At 51.6% G+C, this 20,204-nt stretch overlaps 6 protein-coding genes across 6 annotated transcripts; 2 read left to right on the top strand and 4 right to left on the bottom strand.

Annotated features, from left to right (window-relative positions):
* Positions 1-1,243: 1,243 nt before the first annotated feature.
* On the bottom strand, positions 1,244-3,037 carry POX_b02400 (uncharacterized protein; the record flags this gene model as incomplete). The annotated part of the gene is made up of 4 exons (XM_050111314.1): positions 1,244-1,832; positions 2,069-2,206; positions 2,325-2,485; positions 3,014-3,037. 4 exons carry the CDS (start codon positions 3,035-3,037, stop codon positions 1,244-1,246), a joined length of 912 nt encoding a protein of 303 aa, XP_049971660.1.
* A 4,240-nt stretch (positions 3,038-7,277) lies between these two features.
* On the bottom strand, positions 7,278-8,948 carry POX_b02399 (putative aldehyde dehydrogenase-like protein; the record flags this gene model as incomplete). Its single annotated transcript, XM_050111313.1, has 3 exons — positions 7,278-8,458; positions 8,529-8,728; positions 8,821-8,948. 3 exons carry the CDS (start codon positions 8,946-8,948, stop codon positions 7,278-7,280), a joined length of 1,509 nt encoding a protein of 502 aa, XP_049971659.1.
* A 1,096-nt stretch (positions 8,949-10,044) lies between these two features.
* On the bottom strand, positions 10,045-11,684 carry POX_b02398 (Thymocyte nuclear protein 1; the record flags this gene model as incomplete). Its single annotated transcript, XM_050111312.1, has 7 exons — positions 10,045-10,310; positions 10,385-10,501; positions 10,566-10,583; positions 10,642-10,938; positions 11,000-11,071; positions 11,289-11,496; positions 11,598-11,684. 7 exons carry the CDS (start codon positions 11,682-11,684, stop codon positions 10,045-10,047), a joined length of 1,065 nt encoding a protein of 354 aa, XP_049971658.1.
* Positions 11,685-13,723: 2,039 nt separating this feature from the next.
* POX_b02397 (Peroxiredoxin PRX1) lies at positions 13,724-14,512 on the top strand (the record flags this gene model as incomplete). Its single annotated transcript, XM_050111311.1, has 2 exons — positions 13,724-13,743; positions 13,864-14,512. 2 exons carry the CDS (start codon positions 13,724-13,726, stop codon positions 14,510-14,512), a joined length of 669 nt encoding a protein of 222 aa, XP_049971657.1.
* A 1,160-nt stretch (positions 14,513-15,672) lies between these two features.
* Positions 15,673-18,354, top strand: POX_b02396 (uncharacterized protein; the record flags this gene model as incomplete). Its single annotated transcript, XM_050111310.1, has 1 exon — positions 15,673-18,354. The coding sequence occupies one exon, from the start codon at positions 15,673-15,675 to the stop codon at positions 18,352-18,354; it is 2,682 nt and encodes an 893-aa protein (XP_049971656.1).
* A 441-nt stretch (positions 18,355-18,795) lies between these two features.
* On the bottom strand, positions 18,796-19,443 carry POX_b02395 (uncharacterized protein; the record flags this gene model as incomplete). The annotated part of the gene is made up of 3 exons (XM_050111309.1): positions 18,796-18,902; positions 19,073-19,137; positions 19,295-19,443. The coding sequence occupies 3 exons, from the start codon at positions 19,441-19,443 to the stop codon at positions 18,796-18,798; spliced, it is 321 nt and encodes a 106-aa protein (XP_049971655.1).
* Positions 19,444-20,204: the final 761 nt, after the last annotated feature.

Here is a 20,204-nt window from a genome sequence, read left to right as displayed (position 1 = left end):
TGCGAACGGGACTGTCTCGCCTGCAAAGCACGTTTAGCATTTCTGACTTGACACTAGGACTAGGACTAGGGGTGGGGAGTGGGGAGGGGGAGGGGGGCTCATACACTTCCATGGATGTATGTGCATCTTGCTGCAGGTCTGTCTTTGGTCCCGTCCCGTCCCCATCCGACCGCGATTGTTCAAGGGGGTTAAGGGGGGGCTTGTGGTGGTGATGGTCATTGCTGCAACTCACGGATGAAGCGTCAAGGACTCTGAAATGACGGCATTGGCGCCCAATTTGCGAGGACTGGGATATTATGCATCGGGACGGGATGGAGGATGATTGAAATTGGGATTTTGTTTAACATTAATATTGTCTCCATATGTAGGTGGTAAGGGTATCGGATTTTGACCTATCTCCCGTCTTTGATCGAGTCCAAGCAAAAGTTCATGTTGATGTATTCGTAGCCTTTTTTTTGGATTTGAGATTCAAATCGATCATTCAATCACCTGTAATGGTGCTACCCTTGCAAGATCTCCCAGACAATCTCAATGTGCTTGGCATCATTTCACAGATTTGAGTTTTTTTTCTTTCCCCTTAAAATTGAGGTGGGCGGGAAAGGAGAAGGGGGACAAAAAAGAAAACAAATCAGCACCCACGCTGAAAAATGATGGTATCCAGGAAGCGGACACGAGCCGGTCCGTCATGTTGGGTTTTCTGATCAGTCGAAACCGTTGTGGATGATCGACGAGGATGCCGCGGCTGGTCCGGACTGTAGGTGTCTCCTGCAAGTAATTATTCCCCACGCCAAAGGGTTGATAGTCGCGAATGGGGAATCAGGTCGCCGGTCCGGAGACTTGTATCCCAATGGAGATGGAGCACTGCGCTCAACGGGCGAGGGTATGGACTTGTTCGTGTTAGATCAATTGACTACCATGATGATCACTGAATTGGTACCCCTCGAGCTCCAACATCTTCGTGTTCCCTCGTGATTTTGTGACGAGCATTCTAACTCTACTGCTGTGGGTATACAGTCATATGCACGGTCGATCTTGAAGGGTCAAGAGTCACGTCAGGAGACCCTTGGAACACTGAACAATCGTCGATAGAGACAATGTGTATCATAAATTCATTTTTCACGATCCACTTTTCACACTCGAGTCGCTGTCTCTGCAAGAATTCTTCGGTCTGTTTTTTGGTGGGGGGATTTCCCCAGGGAAAAAGAAAAAAAAACCTCCAAAGAATCACCGAGATTCTACATGCTCACTGCGCAAGCCGAAATTCATTCTTCGCCTGACCCTGAACCCCCACATCGATCTTAAACACACGTCCGCCATATCGGACAGAATCGGGGAACTTTTCATCATCACGGTCATCCTTGGCAGAAGTGATAAACAGCTCTGTGCCTACAAACACCGGACAGGTTGGGTTCCGCGTGGGTAGATCAATCTGGCCGATGATCTGGCCTTCGGGGGAGATCCGCAACACTTTACCGCCGCCGTAGATCGCGCTCCAGAGACACCCCTCGGCATCGATGGCGAATCCATCCGGCTCCAGAGAGTCTCCCACATCGAAGAAGACGCGGCGGTTGCTGATCGTGCCGGTGGCCGCATCAAAGTCAAAGGCGAAGATCTTGGACGTGGGCGAATCGGTGAAATACATCGTGTCATCGGCGGCGTTCCAGCCGAGTCCATTGGGGATCGTCACCGGCGAGAGCATTTCGTGCACACTCAGGTCTGGATCCAGTCGGTAAAGGGTCCCCTCGGGCTGTGGAGACTTGACCTTGGGATCATTCATACTTCCCGCCCATAGACGGCCGTGGCTGTCGACGTTGCCGTCGTTGAAGCGCATGCTGTTTTGCAAACGCCCAAGGTCATTAGCAACCAAGCAACGTTTATAATTCCGCGACGATGGTGACGCCATCTCTCCAATATCTAGAACACAGGTCTCCCCATGTGCTAGCTCAGCTGGCGGGTGAAATTGGTCAAGCGGGACCTAATCTCTCGGGATTTTTTTTCGCCCCCAGTTTCAAAGCGCCCATTTATTGAAGAGCGTCTATCGCCAACCTAACACCTTAGAGTGACTTACACTTTCAATTTAGCTTCATCGTTTCCCCAGGGCTGGGCAACATATGTCAACTTTCCAGTGGTTTGATTTAACCGCGCAAAGCCATGTTGGGCCCCGGCGATCACTTCATCCTTTGCACCAGCAATGTTGGCAGTCACACTGTCGCTCCAATGTTAGCGGGACAAGACAAAATCACGATACCACACTAGATTCATCCATCGACCAGGATACAACACTCGGCCGATCCGCGGAGCGAGGTCGAGAACGTGAAACCTACCCAACGGAGGCGTCTGTGTCAATCACTTTCAACGACTCTGGACCTCGGGCCAAATCGACCGAGTAAAGTTTGTGATCCCAGATATCCACGAATCGGAACTCATTCTTGACAACGTCGTGAATGGGGTTTTCGAGTAGGGTTCCCGCTATGTCAAGATACGGCTAAGACGGAATCGTTAGCACGACCGGTCTTTTTGCATGTGTTCACAGCACAGTGGTCAACCAGAAAAAAGCTCAGAAAAAAAAATAAAACAAACAAAGTATGAGATTCAATCAGCACACCTGCGTCTGGGCGAGACGTGGAATTTGATTTCATTTCATCCTCGATCAGCGACGTCAACTGGAGGTGGCCGATATTCTAGGGATCGCGATTGCTCTCCCATGTCAGGCCCCCCCCCCCCCCCAATCCATGGGTGGAACCTGCAGTCGATTCCCGACCGCGCGCAACGATGCCCGAACGGCCCACGCTGTCGGGAGTTGGGACTCTGGCTCACAAAATATGAGACGGTTGTCCACCATGGAGTCGCGCATGCATCGACCGTGAGGCTGCAGCAGCAAATCCAAATTGGCAGCAAATCAGGTCCAACAGTCACACAACAGTGACACATTGGAACCGGAATGAAACGAAACCAGAGCATGCTCCCAACAGGCTGTAGGACGGATAACATTTCACGCAAATCACCGACTGACCTCATTGACCGTCCATCTGGTCATTTGTGACATGTCGATCACTGTTGGGCCGTTTGGCTGGAAATTGAGAGCAGACTAGAAGGGTCTAGAGCAAAGGTGTCCAACAGAGCATACGTGTCGAGGCCGGAAGAACGAGCGGGGAAAAGAAAAAGAGCCAAAACGAGAGACTGTGTTCACAACAGGGAGGGGCTGTGGACGGAGAGAGCACGGACAGGTCTAGGAGACTCCGAGTGGAAAGGGTGAAGGATAATGCGCTGGCCACCGCTCTTTTGCAGTGATGGAGAAATGAGAACCGAGAGAATCTGGCATCTCTTCTTAAAGAGGCGTGGGGGTCCAGCGCAGGACATAAGCAGTGGATCACTGGAGTCCAAAGTCCACCGGCTAAGGTGGGGGAGAGGCCAAGTGGTGCCCCCAACTCCAGTCGTGGCGCCGCCTTCGTCTCTCTCCGGGGAATGGGGATAGAAAGGAAAGATTGAAATGTGAGGATCCATCGTGAGAACTAGAGCAGATGGGGGTTAGTCGCGGAGTAGAAGAGTGGTGGACTGGTCGACACCGCAGAGTGAGACGAGACCACCTTTTTGCCTGGGAGATCGTCGAGTTGAGAGGGGAAGGTGAGCGGGAGAGTGACCACGTCCAGTACGACGAGCCTGTCGGCCGGACTGACCGTTGAGTAACCGCGGTCATGTGCTTTTCTTCTACCTTTCTTCTCTCTCGCTCTCTCTTTGGTAAAGGCCGAAAGGCGAGTTGGCCAATCCCATATCGCCGAGCATGCAGACCTCGTACAAGACGTCAGACATATCGATGTCGAGGTCTAAGGGATATCATGGAAATAATGTTCTCCGATCAGAAGAGGCTCCTCGGATCTCAATCCTTCTGTCTGGTTGGATGGAAAAGGCGAACACATAGGTTCGAAAACCACGAACGCGGACTCTTTTCCAAACTGAAGGACCCTCATGGATTTAACATGAGAAGGAGTTGATCTCAGTATATGGAATGAGTTGGGTCGCAGTATGCTTCCCAAGGCCACTGAGATTCTCAACCGGCATCAATCACATTGATTTCCCATTCAAGTAAAGTAGCCGGACTGACTCTGCGACCAACATGACAACACTGGACCCATAGAGAAGACCCAAGATTCCAATTAAATACTATTACAAAGATGAATTAACCCGTATTGAGGAGTTGGAGTAAAATGACTTTGGCTACCTAGGCTTGAGCGACCTGCACATCTGACATTGACCCGCATAGGTGGATTGTGGTAAAGCATGTAGGTACTAATCTACACGGCATTTATTGCACCTAGTCGTTAGCCACGCTACCTGCAACCTGCAGGGATGGGGGCAATTCTGGAACAACTTGACGTGAATCTCGTTCTTTCTGTACGGAGACTGAGCCTCATTTGCCCTGTCAAAAAGAATACTAGTACCTGAACAAATTAAATGGATGTACCGTGGCCAGGTCTTGACAAGACAGATTCTTGAACCGCTATCACATGAGTTGTATCCTCAGGCATCTAGTAGCTCCTTGTTTCGTACCACGCGCTTGACAAAATGTTCTACAGAAATAGTCAAGGTACTGATTCGTACACCCCAGTCCCTATGGAAGAGTGGGATGTTCGCCAACTATACACCAACCTGCCTATAGTTGCTCGATCGCAGGACGCGTTTTCTGCATCGAAGAGTCATATCATATTGTTTATCGATATGATCAATTTCGTTTGCGGGGATTTTCTGATCCCGTACATATTATTGTCCTCTTGACCAGATCCGACGGTGCTGAATCTACCTTCCATCACATTTCAGGTCCCTACAAAGTGGTGGTTGTACCGAGCCACACCTACCACTACCACAAGATAGGCAACAAGGGTCCAGTATGTTACCAGGCTCGTCTAAGCGCCCACATGACCGCGTCTGCATGCAATCTGCAAGAGATGCATGTCAGTCCCACGCTGGTGCTGAGCCCGGCGCTAAAATCCCGATATCTTACCCCTCAAAGGTGATGTCCAGACTAATCCCCGCGAGGAGCACCTTTGTAATGTTCATGCCTAACCAGGTAGACGTGGAGGAACTCCATTGTTTCGGATGACATCAAACATGAGTTGGTAAGCATGTTTTTCAGACGCTTGGGTTCTACCAGACACATGTGGCAGAACCACGACATGATGGAAAAAAGACTCAGGAAAATAAACATCAAACAACACGGATTCGATGATCAAAGGTCGAAAGAAACATCCATACCCTTCAAATGTGGTAAACTTGAAAACTGGAATCAACTTCAAGTCCAATCGTCATGAAAGACTGGGGTCGGAAAGTCAAAACGATCGGCCCAAGTCTCTTGAATCAAGTGTTTATCCCTGTGCTTGGCCAGGTCAAGATGACGATCATTGGACAGCGCCACGCAGTTTGATCGTAGTGAGGTAGTGCTCGACGTGCAGTAATTACGCCCATGTTTGCTGGTTCTCTGGGTTAAGGTTGCCAGCGAAGAGACTAGCCTTGACGAGTCTGATTCCTCAAAATTGGTCAGACTAGTAGAGTTTTCTTTTTGCGAGAAATTTTACTATTCGTTAGTAATTCTATGAATGAAATATTATGGTTTTAATATTGTTAGTCCAAAAGATACATCTTCACGTCAAGCCATTGAATCACATGCCTCGAAGTTAAGCAAAAACGCAGTCAGCTCCCAAACTAATAGCTAGTGTTGTACGCAAAGTGCAGGTAATAATGGTGCCTGATCTGCCACAGCCATCAAAAGCCATTCGATTTGAAGACCACAAACTGACACATCAGCCAACACGGAGCTTGTCGACGGTATATTTCGTCAAAAGACAAAATAAATTATCTGAAATCGATCAACCGGGGGAGGGAAAACTCCGATTGTTCCGAGTCAACTCACTCCCCAAAACAGCTTGTCTGTAAAAGGTTGGAAATAGTGGGAATTCACAAATCAAGCTCACGACAGATCTATGTAAAGGTCAATTTCGTTGCACTGACACATGAGGGTCATCTCCGGGCACTCCATCTCAAGGCTACCTAACCTAAGCCTGGCTCTTGACACGTCATCCCAGCAAGACGACTGTGGGAAACGTCATGATTTGCCTCTAGACGCAATGAGAGATCATCCTATCATAGCCGTAGACTATATTTCTTGCCTAACTTGGTCCGATGAACGGCTCCCTACATGCAGCCATCTTACCCAATGCATCGATCGAGGCTGGTGATGCGAACGAAGTGAGAAACATACTTTCCGGGTTCACGCTGCGCTGCGGAGAAGGTAATCGATTACCTGTGGCTTCAAATTGGAGTATATACTGGGCTTGCATGCATGCATGTACATATACGCACGCAAGAATTCAAACTTTACTGGTGTATGTAGGGACCAGGTCAGTGTGTCGGGCTGCTCGCAGAACATGGTGGTAGATTGATCTGGGAGTCTCTATTTGTCGGAGGGTCGTTCAAGGGCCGATTCCTTGGTATTTCTACGGTGGCGTGAAGCTGCCCGGTTATCCGGGCTGATCTCAAGATTCAAGGCTGAGTGAGCACGAGATGTTGGAAAAGGGTTGAATCTACATGGATAGATAATTATCAGTCCAAATGGAGTCTTTCCAGACAATAACGAGTCGTTGATAAGTTTGCCCTGTGGAGCTAAGAAGGTCGGCGATGCATTTTGCAGAGAACCATCTGACGATGCTAGTAACGTTCCATATACCAACTATTTCCATGCTGGACATTTATTTCTGTAGGTGCTTAACAGCACAATCCAAACGAGTCGGTGTAGGTGACGGCTTCGGGAGTGAAACAAACCAAAAAAAGGGGTAAAAAGGAGGTGGATTGAGACAGAAAAAGATGGAGAATGGGTAAGATTGAAAGTAATATAATGGATACATGGAGGATTTGAGTTGAAACACAAGACACATCTCCCGTCTCTGCAATCTATTATACGCTAAGCTTCCAGGAGGTGTGTCGAACACATGAGAACACATCGAAGAAAATGGTGAGAAGCATAAGATAGAAATTGAGACCGCAATGGTATATAGAAATACAGGCATCTCCTCTTGTAAATACGGACCAAACAGTCTCTACGCAAGACTTCTCCACATGACTGGCAAGGACTCAAAACCGAGAGCAAGTAATTTGAATGCTACCTGAATGATGACCAGCCTCACATTAGAATCTGTCGTATTCTTATAAATACAGAGAAGCCCCAGAGGATTGCTTCCCTAAATACACATAATCCATGCGCACATGACAGGGCATTTCTATTGATCTTACAGACGGCTTCCCATGTTCACATGGACAGCCTTGACCTGCGAGTACGCGTCGAGGCCAGCCTCGCCAAGCTCGCGGCCAATTCCACTCTGCTTAACACCGCCGAACGGCACCCGGAAGTCACTGTCGTTGCTGCTATTGATCCAGACCATGCCGGCCTCGATATCTGCGGCAACACGGTGAGCACGCTCAATGTCACGAGTGAACACGGCGGCACCCAGACCGTAGGTGGTGTCGTTGGCCCGGGTGACAGCCTCGTCTTCGGTGGTGAAGCTGGTAATCACGACAAAAGGACCAAAGACCTCCTCGCGGTAGATGCGCATGTGATCCTTGACATTAGTGAAGATTGTGGGGGTGATGAAGAAGCCGCGGCCATCACCGACGTTCTTGTATGCCTCACCACCAGCGGCCAAAGTGGCGCCCTCAGACTTTCCAGACTCAATGTAAGAAAGCACCCGCTCATACTGAGCCTTGGTGACCTGCGGACCCTGGAAGGTCTCATCTTTGAAGGGGTCGCCGACCTTGCTGGTCGTCTTGACGACCTCCTTGAAGCGCTCAACAAACTTGTCGTAGATCGAGTCATGCACCAGGATGCGAGAGGTAGAGGTGCAGACTTGGCCTTGGTTGTACATGATACCGATATGAGCCCACTTGGCGGCCTGCTCGAGATCCGCGTCCTCGAAAACGACAAGCGGTGACTTGCCACCAGTCTCGAGAGTAATGTTCTTCAAGGTACCGGCGGCCATCTTCATGATTTCACGGCCAGTCGCGGTGGATCCCGTAAAGGCAACCTTGTCCACGTCCGGGTGCTGCACCAGGGCGGCGCCGGCGACACGACCGTGACCGTTGAGGATGTTGATCACACCGGGAGGGAATCCGGCCTCCTTAATCAATGTGGCGAGATACAGGATGCTGAGGGGCGTTTGCTCAGCAGCCTTCATCACGATCGTGTTGCCGCACGCAAGGGCAGGTCCGAGTTTCCAGGCGGCCATCGCAAGAGGGAAATTCCATGGGATAATCTGTCCAACGACACCGATGGGCTGACGCAAAGTGTAGGCGAACTTTTGAGGAAAGGTGCCAATAGTCTGGCCGTGGACCTTGTCGGCCCAGCCGGCGTAATATCGCAGGGTGTTGGTGACTTCACCGAGGTCGTCATTCAGCGAAACCTGATACGGCTTGCCTGTTTGAGCAATGGACGTCAGTGAATCAAATTTCGGGACAGCCCCCACGCAGTAAACCGTTCGACCTACCGTTATCCCACGTCTCGATGGTAGCCAAAGTCTCCTTGTGCTGCTCAATCAAGTCGGCGAGCTTCAACATCAACCGACCACGGTCAGTGGCTGGTAGTTGCTTCCACGACGGATCTTTCAAGGCCTTGCGGGCCGCTGCCACGGCAATCTTCACATCCTCCTCACCAGCAGCATGTACCGAGGTGATCTCGCTCTCGTCACTGTCCAACGGGTCAGAAAACTCGCGGGGAGTGAGATGCGAATCATGTCGCCGTGACAAGGCTCACTTGACAAGGATTGGATCAAAACCTACGAGGGATTGATTGATGCGATCTTCTCGCCGGCCTTGGAGGCTACGAATTCGTTATTGATGAAGAGACCAGTGGGCTGCGTGTAGGAGCGCCCGTTCGGGGCCGTCAGTTGGACGGAAAGGTCGGACATGATGGCGGAGCAATGGAAATGGCGCGACGGCGGGGATGATGGATTCCGCAAGACACGAAAGACCGATTGAAAGGAAGATTGAAAGTAGCGTGATGAGGGGGATTTGAGAGACACCAACATATTGCAGTCAGGTGAGGGGAAAATGGTACCTTTAAAGGAAGAGCCTCCCAACCAGCAGCACGACAAGCTTAACTGCCACCCCCGCCTGGCGATCACGAAGGCTGTCGAACGATGGCGGAATCTCCGCTCGCTGGGATCCACCGCCTGGTCTGCGACTGGTGAATCGACGGTGTTCTTCTGTGGTCATGTCGGCTGCACTTACTCTTCGTGGCCAACCAGCTGAGACGGTGGACCAACGAAAAAGTTATGCAGTGAAAGTCATCTCCATTGCGCTGGAGGCGGGGTGGACCGAGGCACTGCGGTAACAGTCTGGAGTGCGGAATTCGCGAGATTTGGAGACGTCCAGCATCGCAGGGGTTCCGCATAATCCATGCAGGTCCGAGATGCAGAAATCCAGCCCAGTCCGACCGCGCCAGACTCTCAGCACCGCATACCAATGGCAGGTGGGATATCTTTTTTTTCTCTCTCTCGAATCTCTGTGGGTGATTCCTTCGCCAGGCAGAAGCTCCCATCTCTCGCTCTCTTCTTTGCTAAGATGTCTGGATGGGGTCTCGGCGGAAGCCTCCAATTATGAGTGAGCTTACGTCCTTCCCCTCTTCCTGCGCGGCAGTAGATGCAGGGCCTATTGAATTGGAATCGCGTATATACGCGGAACATACGGCTACGCGACTCGTGCCCGCCGGGATGAAGGGGATCTGCAATGATGTGAACGTATGCCAATCCCGAGGTCTGCATCAGGGTTGTAAGCAAAAATGTGAGAAATTTACAATCTGGAGGTGGAGTGTGCATGGCGGTCCCAATTGCCAGGCCAGATGGAAGACGAGTTGGACAAAGAGGATAATCATTCAATACGCCCGCCATCCTCGCCCAGAAGAAAAAAAAATACAAATATCAACAAGCTACGTCAAAAGGTAGAAAGAAAAAGCCCCAATTAGCGCGGCCATCGCTCTCTGATCCCCACGCAAATGCGGGGCTCCTAAACATTGGTTCGAACGTCTACTCCCGCCAATTCGAGAATATACTTCCACTGTGCTGGAGTGACCGAAGAGACACTCAGTCGGGATTGCTTCAAAGTCTGGAGGTTTTCCAGTGCCTTGCCAGGCTGGGCATGAAGTTTGAGATCGGCCAAAGTCACTGGGTTGTCAAATTTCCGTCGGAACTCCACATGCACTACCACCCACTTGGGAGCAGAGCGTATGGATTTGGCGTCGTAATATGGATGCTTGGGATCAAATGCAGACTCTGCGAGAACCGACAGGTCAGTAGCGTGTCAAAGGCCAGGGGGGGCAGCTGTTGCTACAAAAGGCCACACGCACCATCAATGGAATGTTCTCCCACAATCTCCATTATCCCAACCACCCCGGGTACTTTGCAGTTGGAGTGGTAAAAAAAGGCATAGTCTCCCTGCTTCATCTCTTTCATGATGTTACGGGCTGGTGATGTCCATTAGCCAAGACGATCCCGAGAGCGAGGAATTTCACTCGACGCAGATCTTACCAACAGGGTTCCGAACGCCTGTAAATGGTTAGTCACTGTCTTCCGGCACAATTTGGGACATCTCAGCCTGACGCACCATCCCACGGTTCCGGTTCCTTCGCCGCAGCCAGATCATCGATCGAGAACTTGACATCGACCCCCTTCTCTAGACGAGATTCGGGCTCTGCCTTCATCAGCCAATACGAGCGACCGGTATCTTCTAGAGGCGTGCTTTCACGAACAGGCTCATGTGTTGTCCCTTCTTCCCCCAATGGCTTCTTGTTCTTGGAATCCATGTCTGCGGCAAGTTCATCGGCGGGTATGCTCTTGCGAGGACGTCCGCGACCTCTTTTCGGAGTCGTGGATGGAGGTGCTACTAGTGCTTGCAAAGAGACTGGATCAGTTCCGTACCGAGTAGTCTGCTGCTTGCGCAAAGGTCCCGGTCCAACACCCACCTGGATTTTTGCGTGGACGGCCGCGGCCGTCTTTCTTCTTAGGTTCCGTAGAGGGTGTATCGGTTGTTGCGGCTAGTCGCCGAGTTCAAATTAGCGCATGTATAACGACCTAGACTGATTTCTCATTGAGACTTGCCGGATTCCTTGCGAGGGCGCCCGCGGCCATCCTTCTTGGGTGTTGTGGATGGTTGAGCTACAGTGGCGCCTAAAGAGACCATGACCTGTTAGTGTCTTGATCCTGACCATGCGAAACAACCATGCGAAACACAAAAGAAAAGGTCTGGCTCACCTGGTTCCTTGCGAGGGCGTCCACGCCCTCGCTTGATCCCGGGCGATGCAGCCGCCGCCGCGGCTGCTGCGATTTCTGCTTCAGAGAGGACTTTTCGTGGACGTCCACGTCCGCGCTTTGGTTCATCGGACGATTTAGATGGTTCCTCCGGTGTCTTGCGTGGTCGACCCCGCTTTCTCTTCTCTCCAGTCTGCGGACTAGTCTCGGTCTATTTGGGGAGCAATTCGAGTCAGGGAAGACCAGATTATTTCACGATCGCTCCATGAGCGCGTTGATGCGAGACGAGCAACTTCCACATGTTGCGCTTACCACAGGGGTATCCTTTTTGGATACAAACGAGCCAGACATGTCTTTCTGGATTTGCTTTGACGGACTGCCAGTGTCATCGTCTGACATTGTGGACTGGGATCTGCACGCAAGAGACGTCTGCTGGCGCGATACTGGAAAGTAAACAATCTTCAGGACGCGCAGAATCGTACGATTGCGATACCGTCAAATGCAAACCGCACAATCAGCGTTCCCAAAGCAGCAGACTATTTTCTTCTGATGATTCAACTAACAGAAGGAAGAAGGCAATACACCAGACAATTGAGACCGTTGGAAGAAGCTATCACCAGTTGAGCTGATGCTAGACGCGCTTGTGGGTCCATCGATCGCTCCACGTGACACGAGCTTGACTATTTATGTGGACAATTCAGGGGGCTACCTGATGGAGCTCATCTGATGTAACCCCACAGGACTAAGTTGAACCTGATGCAGTCCAACCCGCCCATTTTCCTAGAATCACTACAACGACAATCAATTGAAATATATAGAGATTGCTTGTTTTTGACATCGATTGGACCCGTTGTCCTTTCAATCCGCCCGGTGATGCAGGCGGGTGTCGATGCTAGTTGATCTGATCTACGTACTGTGTGTACTAAATAGGTACCAAGCGTGTTGTGCATATGTACGCACCAACTAGAAAAGGTGGCTCAATCGAGTTCATGAAGGCGTCCACCTAGAATGAGGTAGATCAAAGTGTGTGCCATCATCTTAGTCATACAAATGGTGTTTGACAAGCTTTCTTCATAGTGTGCTGACCTTTGAGAGTAAATGAGATCGATTGCCCTTGGCAAAAGGCCGCTGACACTGAGAAACCATGAGATCAATTTGCAGCCATTTTCAAAGAATTCCGGAAGCTTCAAACCTCAGCTACATTATGAATATTTGAGCCCACGAAATGTACCACGGGCTTGAGAGCCATGTTCCCACGGAATAGAGGATGAACCTACTTGAAAGGCATGAACGGACTTTAATTCAAGATATTTCCTGAGTACTGGAGATACAACCGGCCAGGTGCCGGTACCCGCTTTTCAATCCGAATCGAGCGAGCTTATCAAGCATCAGATATACATTTCATCTCTCGTACGCTCGATATTGATAATCGCGCCCCCGGCTGAATTCCAATCATCTCTTATCTGCTCTTGGATAGCCGATCAACATGGAAGAATTATTCTTCAATCATCTTTCCCGCGATTCGCCTTTCATAGTGGAACTGGGTTACCAGATCACAGGGACGGGTCCTGTTCTACCAGTCCTATGGGTGGGAGATCTCTAGTGTAAAAGCAAGCCAATGTTGGAACTTCTTTGAAGTCCGTGACTTCAACAACTCCTACTCTCTCTTGCATGGTGTCAACTGCCAGGCCGTAGATGTCTAGCACACAGTGATGTGTCCCGCGATGCCTTTTTAAACTATAACTCGATTTCGGTATGCAAGCAAGCAGCGGTTCAGTGCATCAGATGCCGCGAGGGGCAGGTGGGGACTTCCCGAAGGATGGTGATCCAAACAGATATTGCGCCATTCCGCCACGACTGAGCAACTAGGACTTCACTGGCACAAGATCAGGGTTGCCAACACATAAGAGATGGGTCGCCAAGTCACTGATCTGAGACAGAGTCGATGGAATTCTTGTCTCTACATAGGATGGCCTTTGCCCGTAGCAACTCGATAGCAGCGCTGACAGGATCGAACCCTGGCAGCTGAATTATGAGATGATAGCCGATTGACCTCATGGACAGAATGGAATGGGATCGATTCCTCAGGTACCCGAACAGTCACGAAAGGGTAGTCAATCGCCAGAAGGGATCAAGCCAAGCGACATCAGGAACACCGCAGACGATAGCAGCTCCCAACTGGTAGCCGATTGGCCAATCCGCACCGTTCTGCCTCCAGGCGGTGAGATATTGCGTGATAGACCCATCCGGATGAGGTAAGTCGATCATCGAACGGACGATGGAGGGGGAAACATGCGTGTCCTCGCGGGGAAGCCGGCGGGGTGAGGGCTATTTGAACCGCTGGCTCGCCCAGGCGTCTTTCATCATTTTCTCCATTACTCTTTGTTCTCTTTGTTTATCTCAAAAATTGACCTCTCATTCTCCTTCCCTGATTTACAATGGCTGCCGAACGTGCTCCGTATGTATACTCCCACTCCGTGACGCTGGAGTGTCCAGTGTCCTCGATGCTGCTCGAGCTGGATGATTTTTGTTGGCTCCTCTCTCCATCACTTTGCTAACCTCTGGTCCCTCACGACAGCCTTCGTCTGGGCTCTACCGCCCCCAACTTCGATGCCGAGACCTCTAACGGTCCCATCAACTTCCACAACTTCATTGGAGACAAGTGGACCATTCTCTTCTCCCACCCCGATGACTTCACCCCCATCTGCACCACCGAGCTCGGTGCCTTCGCCAAGTTGGAGCCCGAGTTCACTGCCCGCGGTGTCCAGCTGATCGGTCTGAGTGCCAACCACGTCGAGTCTCACCACCGCTGGATCAAGGATATCGATGAGGTGACTGGCTCGCAGCTCAAGTTCCCCATCATCTCCGACCCTGAGCGCAAGGTGGCCTACCTGTATGACATGGTCGACTACCAGGACACCACCAATGTCGACTCCAAGGGCATGGCCCTGACCATCCGCTCAGTCTTCATCATCGACCCTGCGAAGAAGATCCGTCTGATCATGACCTACCCCGCGTCCACCGGCCGCAACACTGCCGAGGTGCTCCGTGTCATCGATGCTCTCCAGACTACTGAGAAGCACGGCGTCACCACCCCGATCAACTGGCTGCCCGGTGACGACGTGGTCATCCCCCCTCCCGTCTCTACCGCGGATGCCAAGGCCAAGTTTGGTGAAATCCGCGAGGTGAAGCCCTACCTCCGATTCACCAAGGACCCCAACCACTAGACGGCACTCCTTTCCGACTTGACTTCTTTTTGATAATGTGAAACGAACAAAGATGAGATCCCTCTAGAGCCTGTTTGCTTAATCTGTCCTCCTGAAATTCCCATCCGGGTCTTTGGGTAGACTTAATCTGATACCATCAATTTGATTTTTCCAATAAACAATAAGATGATCCGAACTGAGAGCTGGCTTCTTTGCCTAGTAGATAACTTCCACTCAATCTTTGCCGTCAAGAATGCCGGCAACGGTCCAGCTTCGCGCGGATTGATGCAAGTGGACCCTGCCCAAAAGAGAAGCATGCCGTGTCCACCGCGATTGGCTGGGCGCGGGCAGAGCCGGGGGTGGATGTGCGTTTTCTAGAACAATTCATGGAACAGCAAAACAGTAAAGGGGCTCGCATGGTCACTCAATACCTGGCTCCATGCATTATGCAATCCCTTATGCGGTGATGTAGTCATGCACCTGTATTGTGTAGCACAGCAATCTCGTTGCCAAAGATCAGATAGAATCCTACAGCCTCTTGTCTTGATCTGACATCCCAAGGGCTCTGGTCATATTGTGGGGCTGGTACATCAACGTGTACTGACCATTGAGTAGACTAGACCGGTCCAACTAAATCGACGTGTGTTCACCAATTCCCCCCGCTCACCAGAAAACTGAGGGGAGACCGCCTTTTTTTTATGCCGATCTTATGATCCTGCGTACACAGCGCAAAAGACGTTCCCCTTTCCACCTCAAGATTGGTCCGTCAAGCTGGATCGCTCTTTGGGACCCTCAATCTTGATAACGGCTTGATCGCCGACCGTGTCTCCAAACCGGCCTGCCTTTCAACGGCCGGGGAAGCATCATCCTCAAACTCTCCTCTCCTCCCTAACCTCCCACAACACCACACGCTCAGCCCGGGTCACACCCATACGATCCGTGGAAGATCTCTGGCTCCATCATTTCACGCTCTTGGGCCTTAGGGTTGTCGCCAGTCTCGCCTCGTACCGCTACCCGAGTGAGGACAACCCGCCCGGCCAGACACCGCACGGCCAAGAGGGGGAAAAAAAGAAAAAGGGGGCGCTTCCGCACAGCTGTCAGGCAGTGGCACTACTAGCTGCTCGCGACCATAGTTCTTGCGCGAGCTTCGGTGGTGTGCCACCGTCATTCATCCCAACATGATGTCGAGAAGCCAGTCGAGTCTCGGATATATGGATACCGTCCACGAGCCCTCGGCGCAGGGTGCATCGCCCTCGTTTCAGCAACAGTCGGCAAACGGCCCGATCAACTTGTCCGGCCTTGTCTGCAATCTGCGCAGGACCACCGGCAAGGAACCTCCTCCTCTTGTGGGCGCGACGACGACGATCCTGGGCGACAAGCTGTACGTCTTTGGCGGTCGCATCCTCTCTCGCAGTCGCCCGCAGTTGACCTCGGATCTATACGAGTTAGACCTCATCCGGCGCCATTGGGCGCGGGTCGAACCGACCGGGGATATCCCCCCGGCTCGATACTTCCACAGTGTATGTGCGCTCGGAGATAATAAGCTAGTATGTTATGGAGGCATGTCGCCCGCGCCGACAACACCGAGGGACCCTGCCAATCCTGGGGCGTCCGGGCCCGAAAGCCAGTCCGAGGTGGTGGTGATGTCGGATATCCACATCTTCGACGTTCCTTCGCGAACATGGACGCGCGTGGCCGCCCATGAGTCGCCGCAAGGCCGATACGCACACTGTGCGACAATTTTACCATCCAGCGCCTCGTTCACCTCGGCGAGTGCACCACTGTCAGCAATCCACCACAATCCCGAATCGGCGACGCCACACCAAGGCTCGATCGGCGTCGATATCGATGGATTTGGCGGGGCGGAGATGGTCGTGGTTGGTGGGCAAGACAGCTCAAATCACTACATTGAGCAGATCAGTGTCTTCAACCTGCGCAGTCTGAAATGGACGAATACAAGCCCATTGGGCCGCAGCTGCGGTGCCTATCGCAGTGTGGTTGCTCCCCTCGTGGGCATGGACGTCTCCGAGATCGGCTCGGCGGCTCCCAATCGTGAAACGCATGAGCCGGTTGAGAAGAGTGATTTACCCGGCTGTCCAATGCTGATCTACTCCAACTATAACTTTTTGGACGTGAAACTAGAGCTGCAGGTGCGTCTGCCGGACGGACGCCTTGTCGAGCGACCGATGCCCGCCCAGGCATCACCACCGGGGCTACGCTTCCCCAACGGCGGTATCATCAATGGCCACTTCGTCGTGAGCGGCACGTACCTCACCTCTTCCAAGCAAGAATACGCGCTCTGGGCGCTTGACCTGAAGACGCTGACCTGGGGCCGCATCGACGCGGGTGGATCGGTCTTTGGTCACGGTAGTTGGAATCGTGGCATTCTGTGGCCGCGTCGTAGCGCCTTTGTGATTCTTGGGCATCGGAAACGCAGCTTGGTGGAAGATTATAACCACCGACGAATCAACTTCTCGCACATCTGTTTGGTCGAACTGGAGGCCTTTGGTCTCTATAACAACCCATTAGAGACCGCTTCCACGTCTGGATATAAATCCTACAGTGCCCCCTCGGTGCCAGCATCTCTGCAGCAGAAGCTGTCGCAGCTGACGATGAGCGGGCGGCCATTATCTGCAGCATCAGATGAGCTGGGTAGACTGGCACTCTCATTGCAGGAAATGTCGGATATGGAGCTGCAAGCCGTCGGTGGTGAACGGCTGCCTGTGAACTCACGCATTCTCGCTCGCCGATGGGGACCCTATTTCATTCAGCTTCTCAGGGAATCCTCCGACAGCGGCGCCGCGGATGTGATGACCCGTCGTCTGGCTCATGTGCCACCCAGTCGAAATTCCAGCATCACCATCACTCCTTCATTGGGGCCTCACAGCACCTATTCGAATGCCACCACCCTAGTTAACTCGGCGGTGCCCTCCAAGGCTCTTCTCGAGAACTTGGAGGCTCCCTCTGCTCACAGCCTTGCGCCCACGTCGCGACCACGTGTGCTCTACCTTCCACACACTATTCTCACCCTTCAAGTTCTCGTACAATACCTCTATACCTCCTCCCTACCGCCCCTCGGCTCATCCCTGTGTACCCCGCAGATTTTGTGTTCTCTTCTTCAAATCGCCCGTCCATACCAGATAGACGGTCTCCTTGAAGCCACCGTGGAACGTTTACACCAAGTCCTAGATGGACGCAATGCCGCTGCCATCTTCAACGCTGCTGCAATGGCAGCAGGAGGCGGTCGTGGTACAGGGTTCACAGGTGGACTTGGCGGCACCTTGGAAGCCTTGAACGGAGTCAACAGCAGCCGCCAGGCTCCCAGTCAAGGTGGCACCAACTCTCAGCACAGTGTGCTCCTGGCCTCCGACTCTTCCGACACCGAGCACGGTGGAATCACGGCTCCCTCCGCATCCAGCAGCAGCAATGACCTCGCCGGCATTACTCGAGGGCTACCCGCGCTGCGCATCAACACCAACCTCTCCCGATCCCGCAGCCGCTCCCGCATGCGTCGCGAACGTGACGATTCCATCAGCGACCCCAGCACCGCGACATCTGTGTCTAGCGCTAGCTTCAGCCAGTCCGATTCGGAATTCGTGAGCGACAGCGAGAGTCGCACCGCATCACGCGCCCATCATCGCCGAGACACCGACGCCCAGCTTCGGCCCGAGCGTGAGATCTGGACCGGTGACCTGAGCAGCGTCATCGGTTTACAGAAGCGAGGTCTGCGGGGGCTTATGGAAGGGAGAAGGATGCGCGAACGGAGTGCAAAGCCTCCCAGTGTCAGCAGTGGTTCGGCGTCTGGTATGCTGCCCTCGGCAGGATCAGACTACCACCTGCCTGTTCAGGGAGTAGCTGGGTGATCACCTGGGTCTCTCTAGATTGGAACTGATTCGATATGGCCGGTCCTGAGGTTTTTGCACCCTCACAGCCAGAGTGACTTCTTGATTCTAGCCTTGACGGCTAAGGAACCCTGTTTCTGCATGGTTGGATGCGAAGCCGATGCTCTTTTTCTTGTTTTCTTTTTCAATGATGCAGGTTTCAAGCGCGAGACCAAGAGATATCCATCGTAATGAGAATGAACGCTGAATTCAGTTCATAAAATCCATTTTCCAAACAAAAAGTACCCAAGGCTTGGAGATTTTAGGACCCGGACCCCAGTATCTAATAAACAAAACAGAATAAAAAAAAACAACCAATGCATTGTGCCATATACTTATAGCTCGAGGAAAGCCCCCAACAGTCCACTGATAGGACGTCAATAACCGGGTTCTCCTCCTCACCCTACTCAAACATGGAAGCGCTCATGATGAAGTAGATGATGACGATGAAGACGCAGTCGCGGATTCAGACGGATCCTGCCGCGGTGGCTGTGGTAGAACCAATCTCTTTGGGCTCTTATTCCCATAAACTAGAGTCATCAATCATCCGTTAGATTTAAAAAGTGACCTATCGGAGAAAAAAAGCCAGCGCCAGGCCCTGAACTTCTTTCTCTCTCTCTCTTTTTTTAATGGAGATAAAAAGGAAAAACTTGAAGAATGAAGATTGTTAAACAACAGGGACCATCCAGTTCAGACTTACCACGCTCGTACAGAATCCAAGACGTATAAATCACAATGGGCAATGCGACAATTGAAGATAGCCATCTAGAGGATAATTAGGATAATGTTACTTGAACCAAGGGTCTTCTTTTATCACCATTCAGAGAGAAAGTGGACATTTTGAAAGAATTTGCGAAAGACAAGGATCCTTTTGATCGAATACTGTAGGAACTCCAGATGCGCATTAAAAAAAAAGACTCACCGTCGCGCTGCAACCTTGTACTCCTTGGTGTTGCGGATATCGGCAGGATTTGACGGGCGAGCCGCCGGTCGTGGCAGTGGTGCTGGCGGGCGTACGTTGACAGGAGGCTTTTGCACCGGGCGAAGTTTAGAGTGTGGATTTGGGGCCATGATGACGGTGCACTGTTTTTTTGAAACTGAACTCGAGGGTGACGGCGTAGGATTGACGTGGAAAAGGCTCCCTCGGTTTGATAGCGGAGGAATTAAAACTAGACGCCTCAGGCAGAAATTAGCTCCAGAGGCATAACTCAACCATGTCAACCCTTAGTAGGAGTTTCACAGTGCTACTGTACAAATAAATTATCGATTTAAATACGGAAGAATCTAAAGCATTATATCAGAGAGTCTCTACCACTGTCATCGAACGTCATATAGTATTTCAAACCACAAATTACATAAAGCTGGGTATCACAAAGTCACGCAATGCTAGATGCAGGCGGCGTGAACGCTCAGTAGAGAAATGTTGAGTGAACAAAAGATTCGCTTCACACGAATATAGAACATGTTGCCCGAAAGGAAAAAGCAAGGCCACACCATAGTTCTCCATTATGAAAGTCCGCAGAGAGAGTAGTTGCAAAGGAGAAGGTGAGTCAAAGGAAAGGATAACATGTGCATGAAAAGGGGTCAAACACCACTAAGTCGCATCGCTGTCGTCAGAAAATCGAGTTGTCTTTAAAAAGCGATACGAGTTTCACATCATTTTGCCATTAGTTCTGGCGTGCACTTGCTCACAGACTGGCTGTAGAAGATAGTGAGAAGGGCAACCCCGAGGAGGACAGACGCGGATACAGAGATGAACCCACGAGCATGCAAGCAGATAGTGAACGAATACACTGAGACATGATGGCAGCTATCATTTTTGCCACTCGGTA

Source organism: Penicillium oxalicum, chromosome II, assembly GCF_001723175.1.
Source record: "Penicillium oxalicum strain HP7-1 chromosome II, whole genome shotgun sequence".
NCBI lineage: Eukaryota > Fungi > Ascomycota > Eurotiomycetes > Eurotiales > Aspergillaceae > Penicillium > Penicillium oxalicum.
Note: the sequence above shows the minus strand (reverse complement) of the source record. Positions and strands in the feature narration are given on the sequence as shown.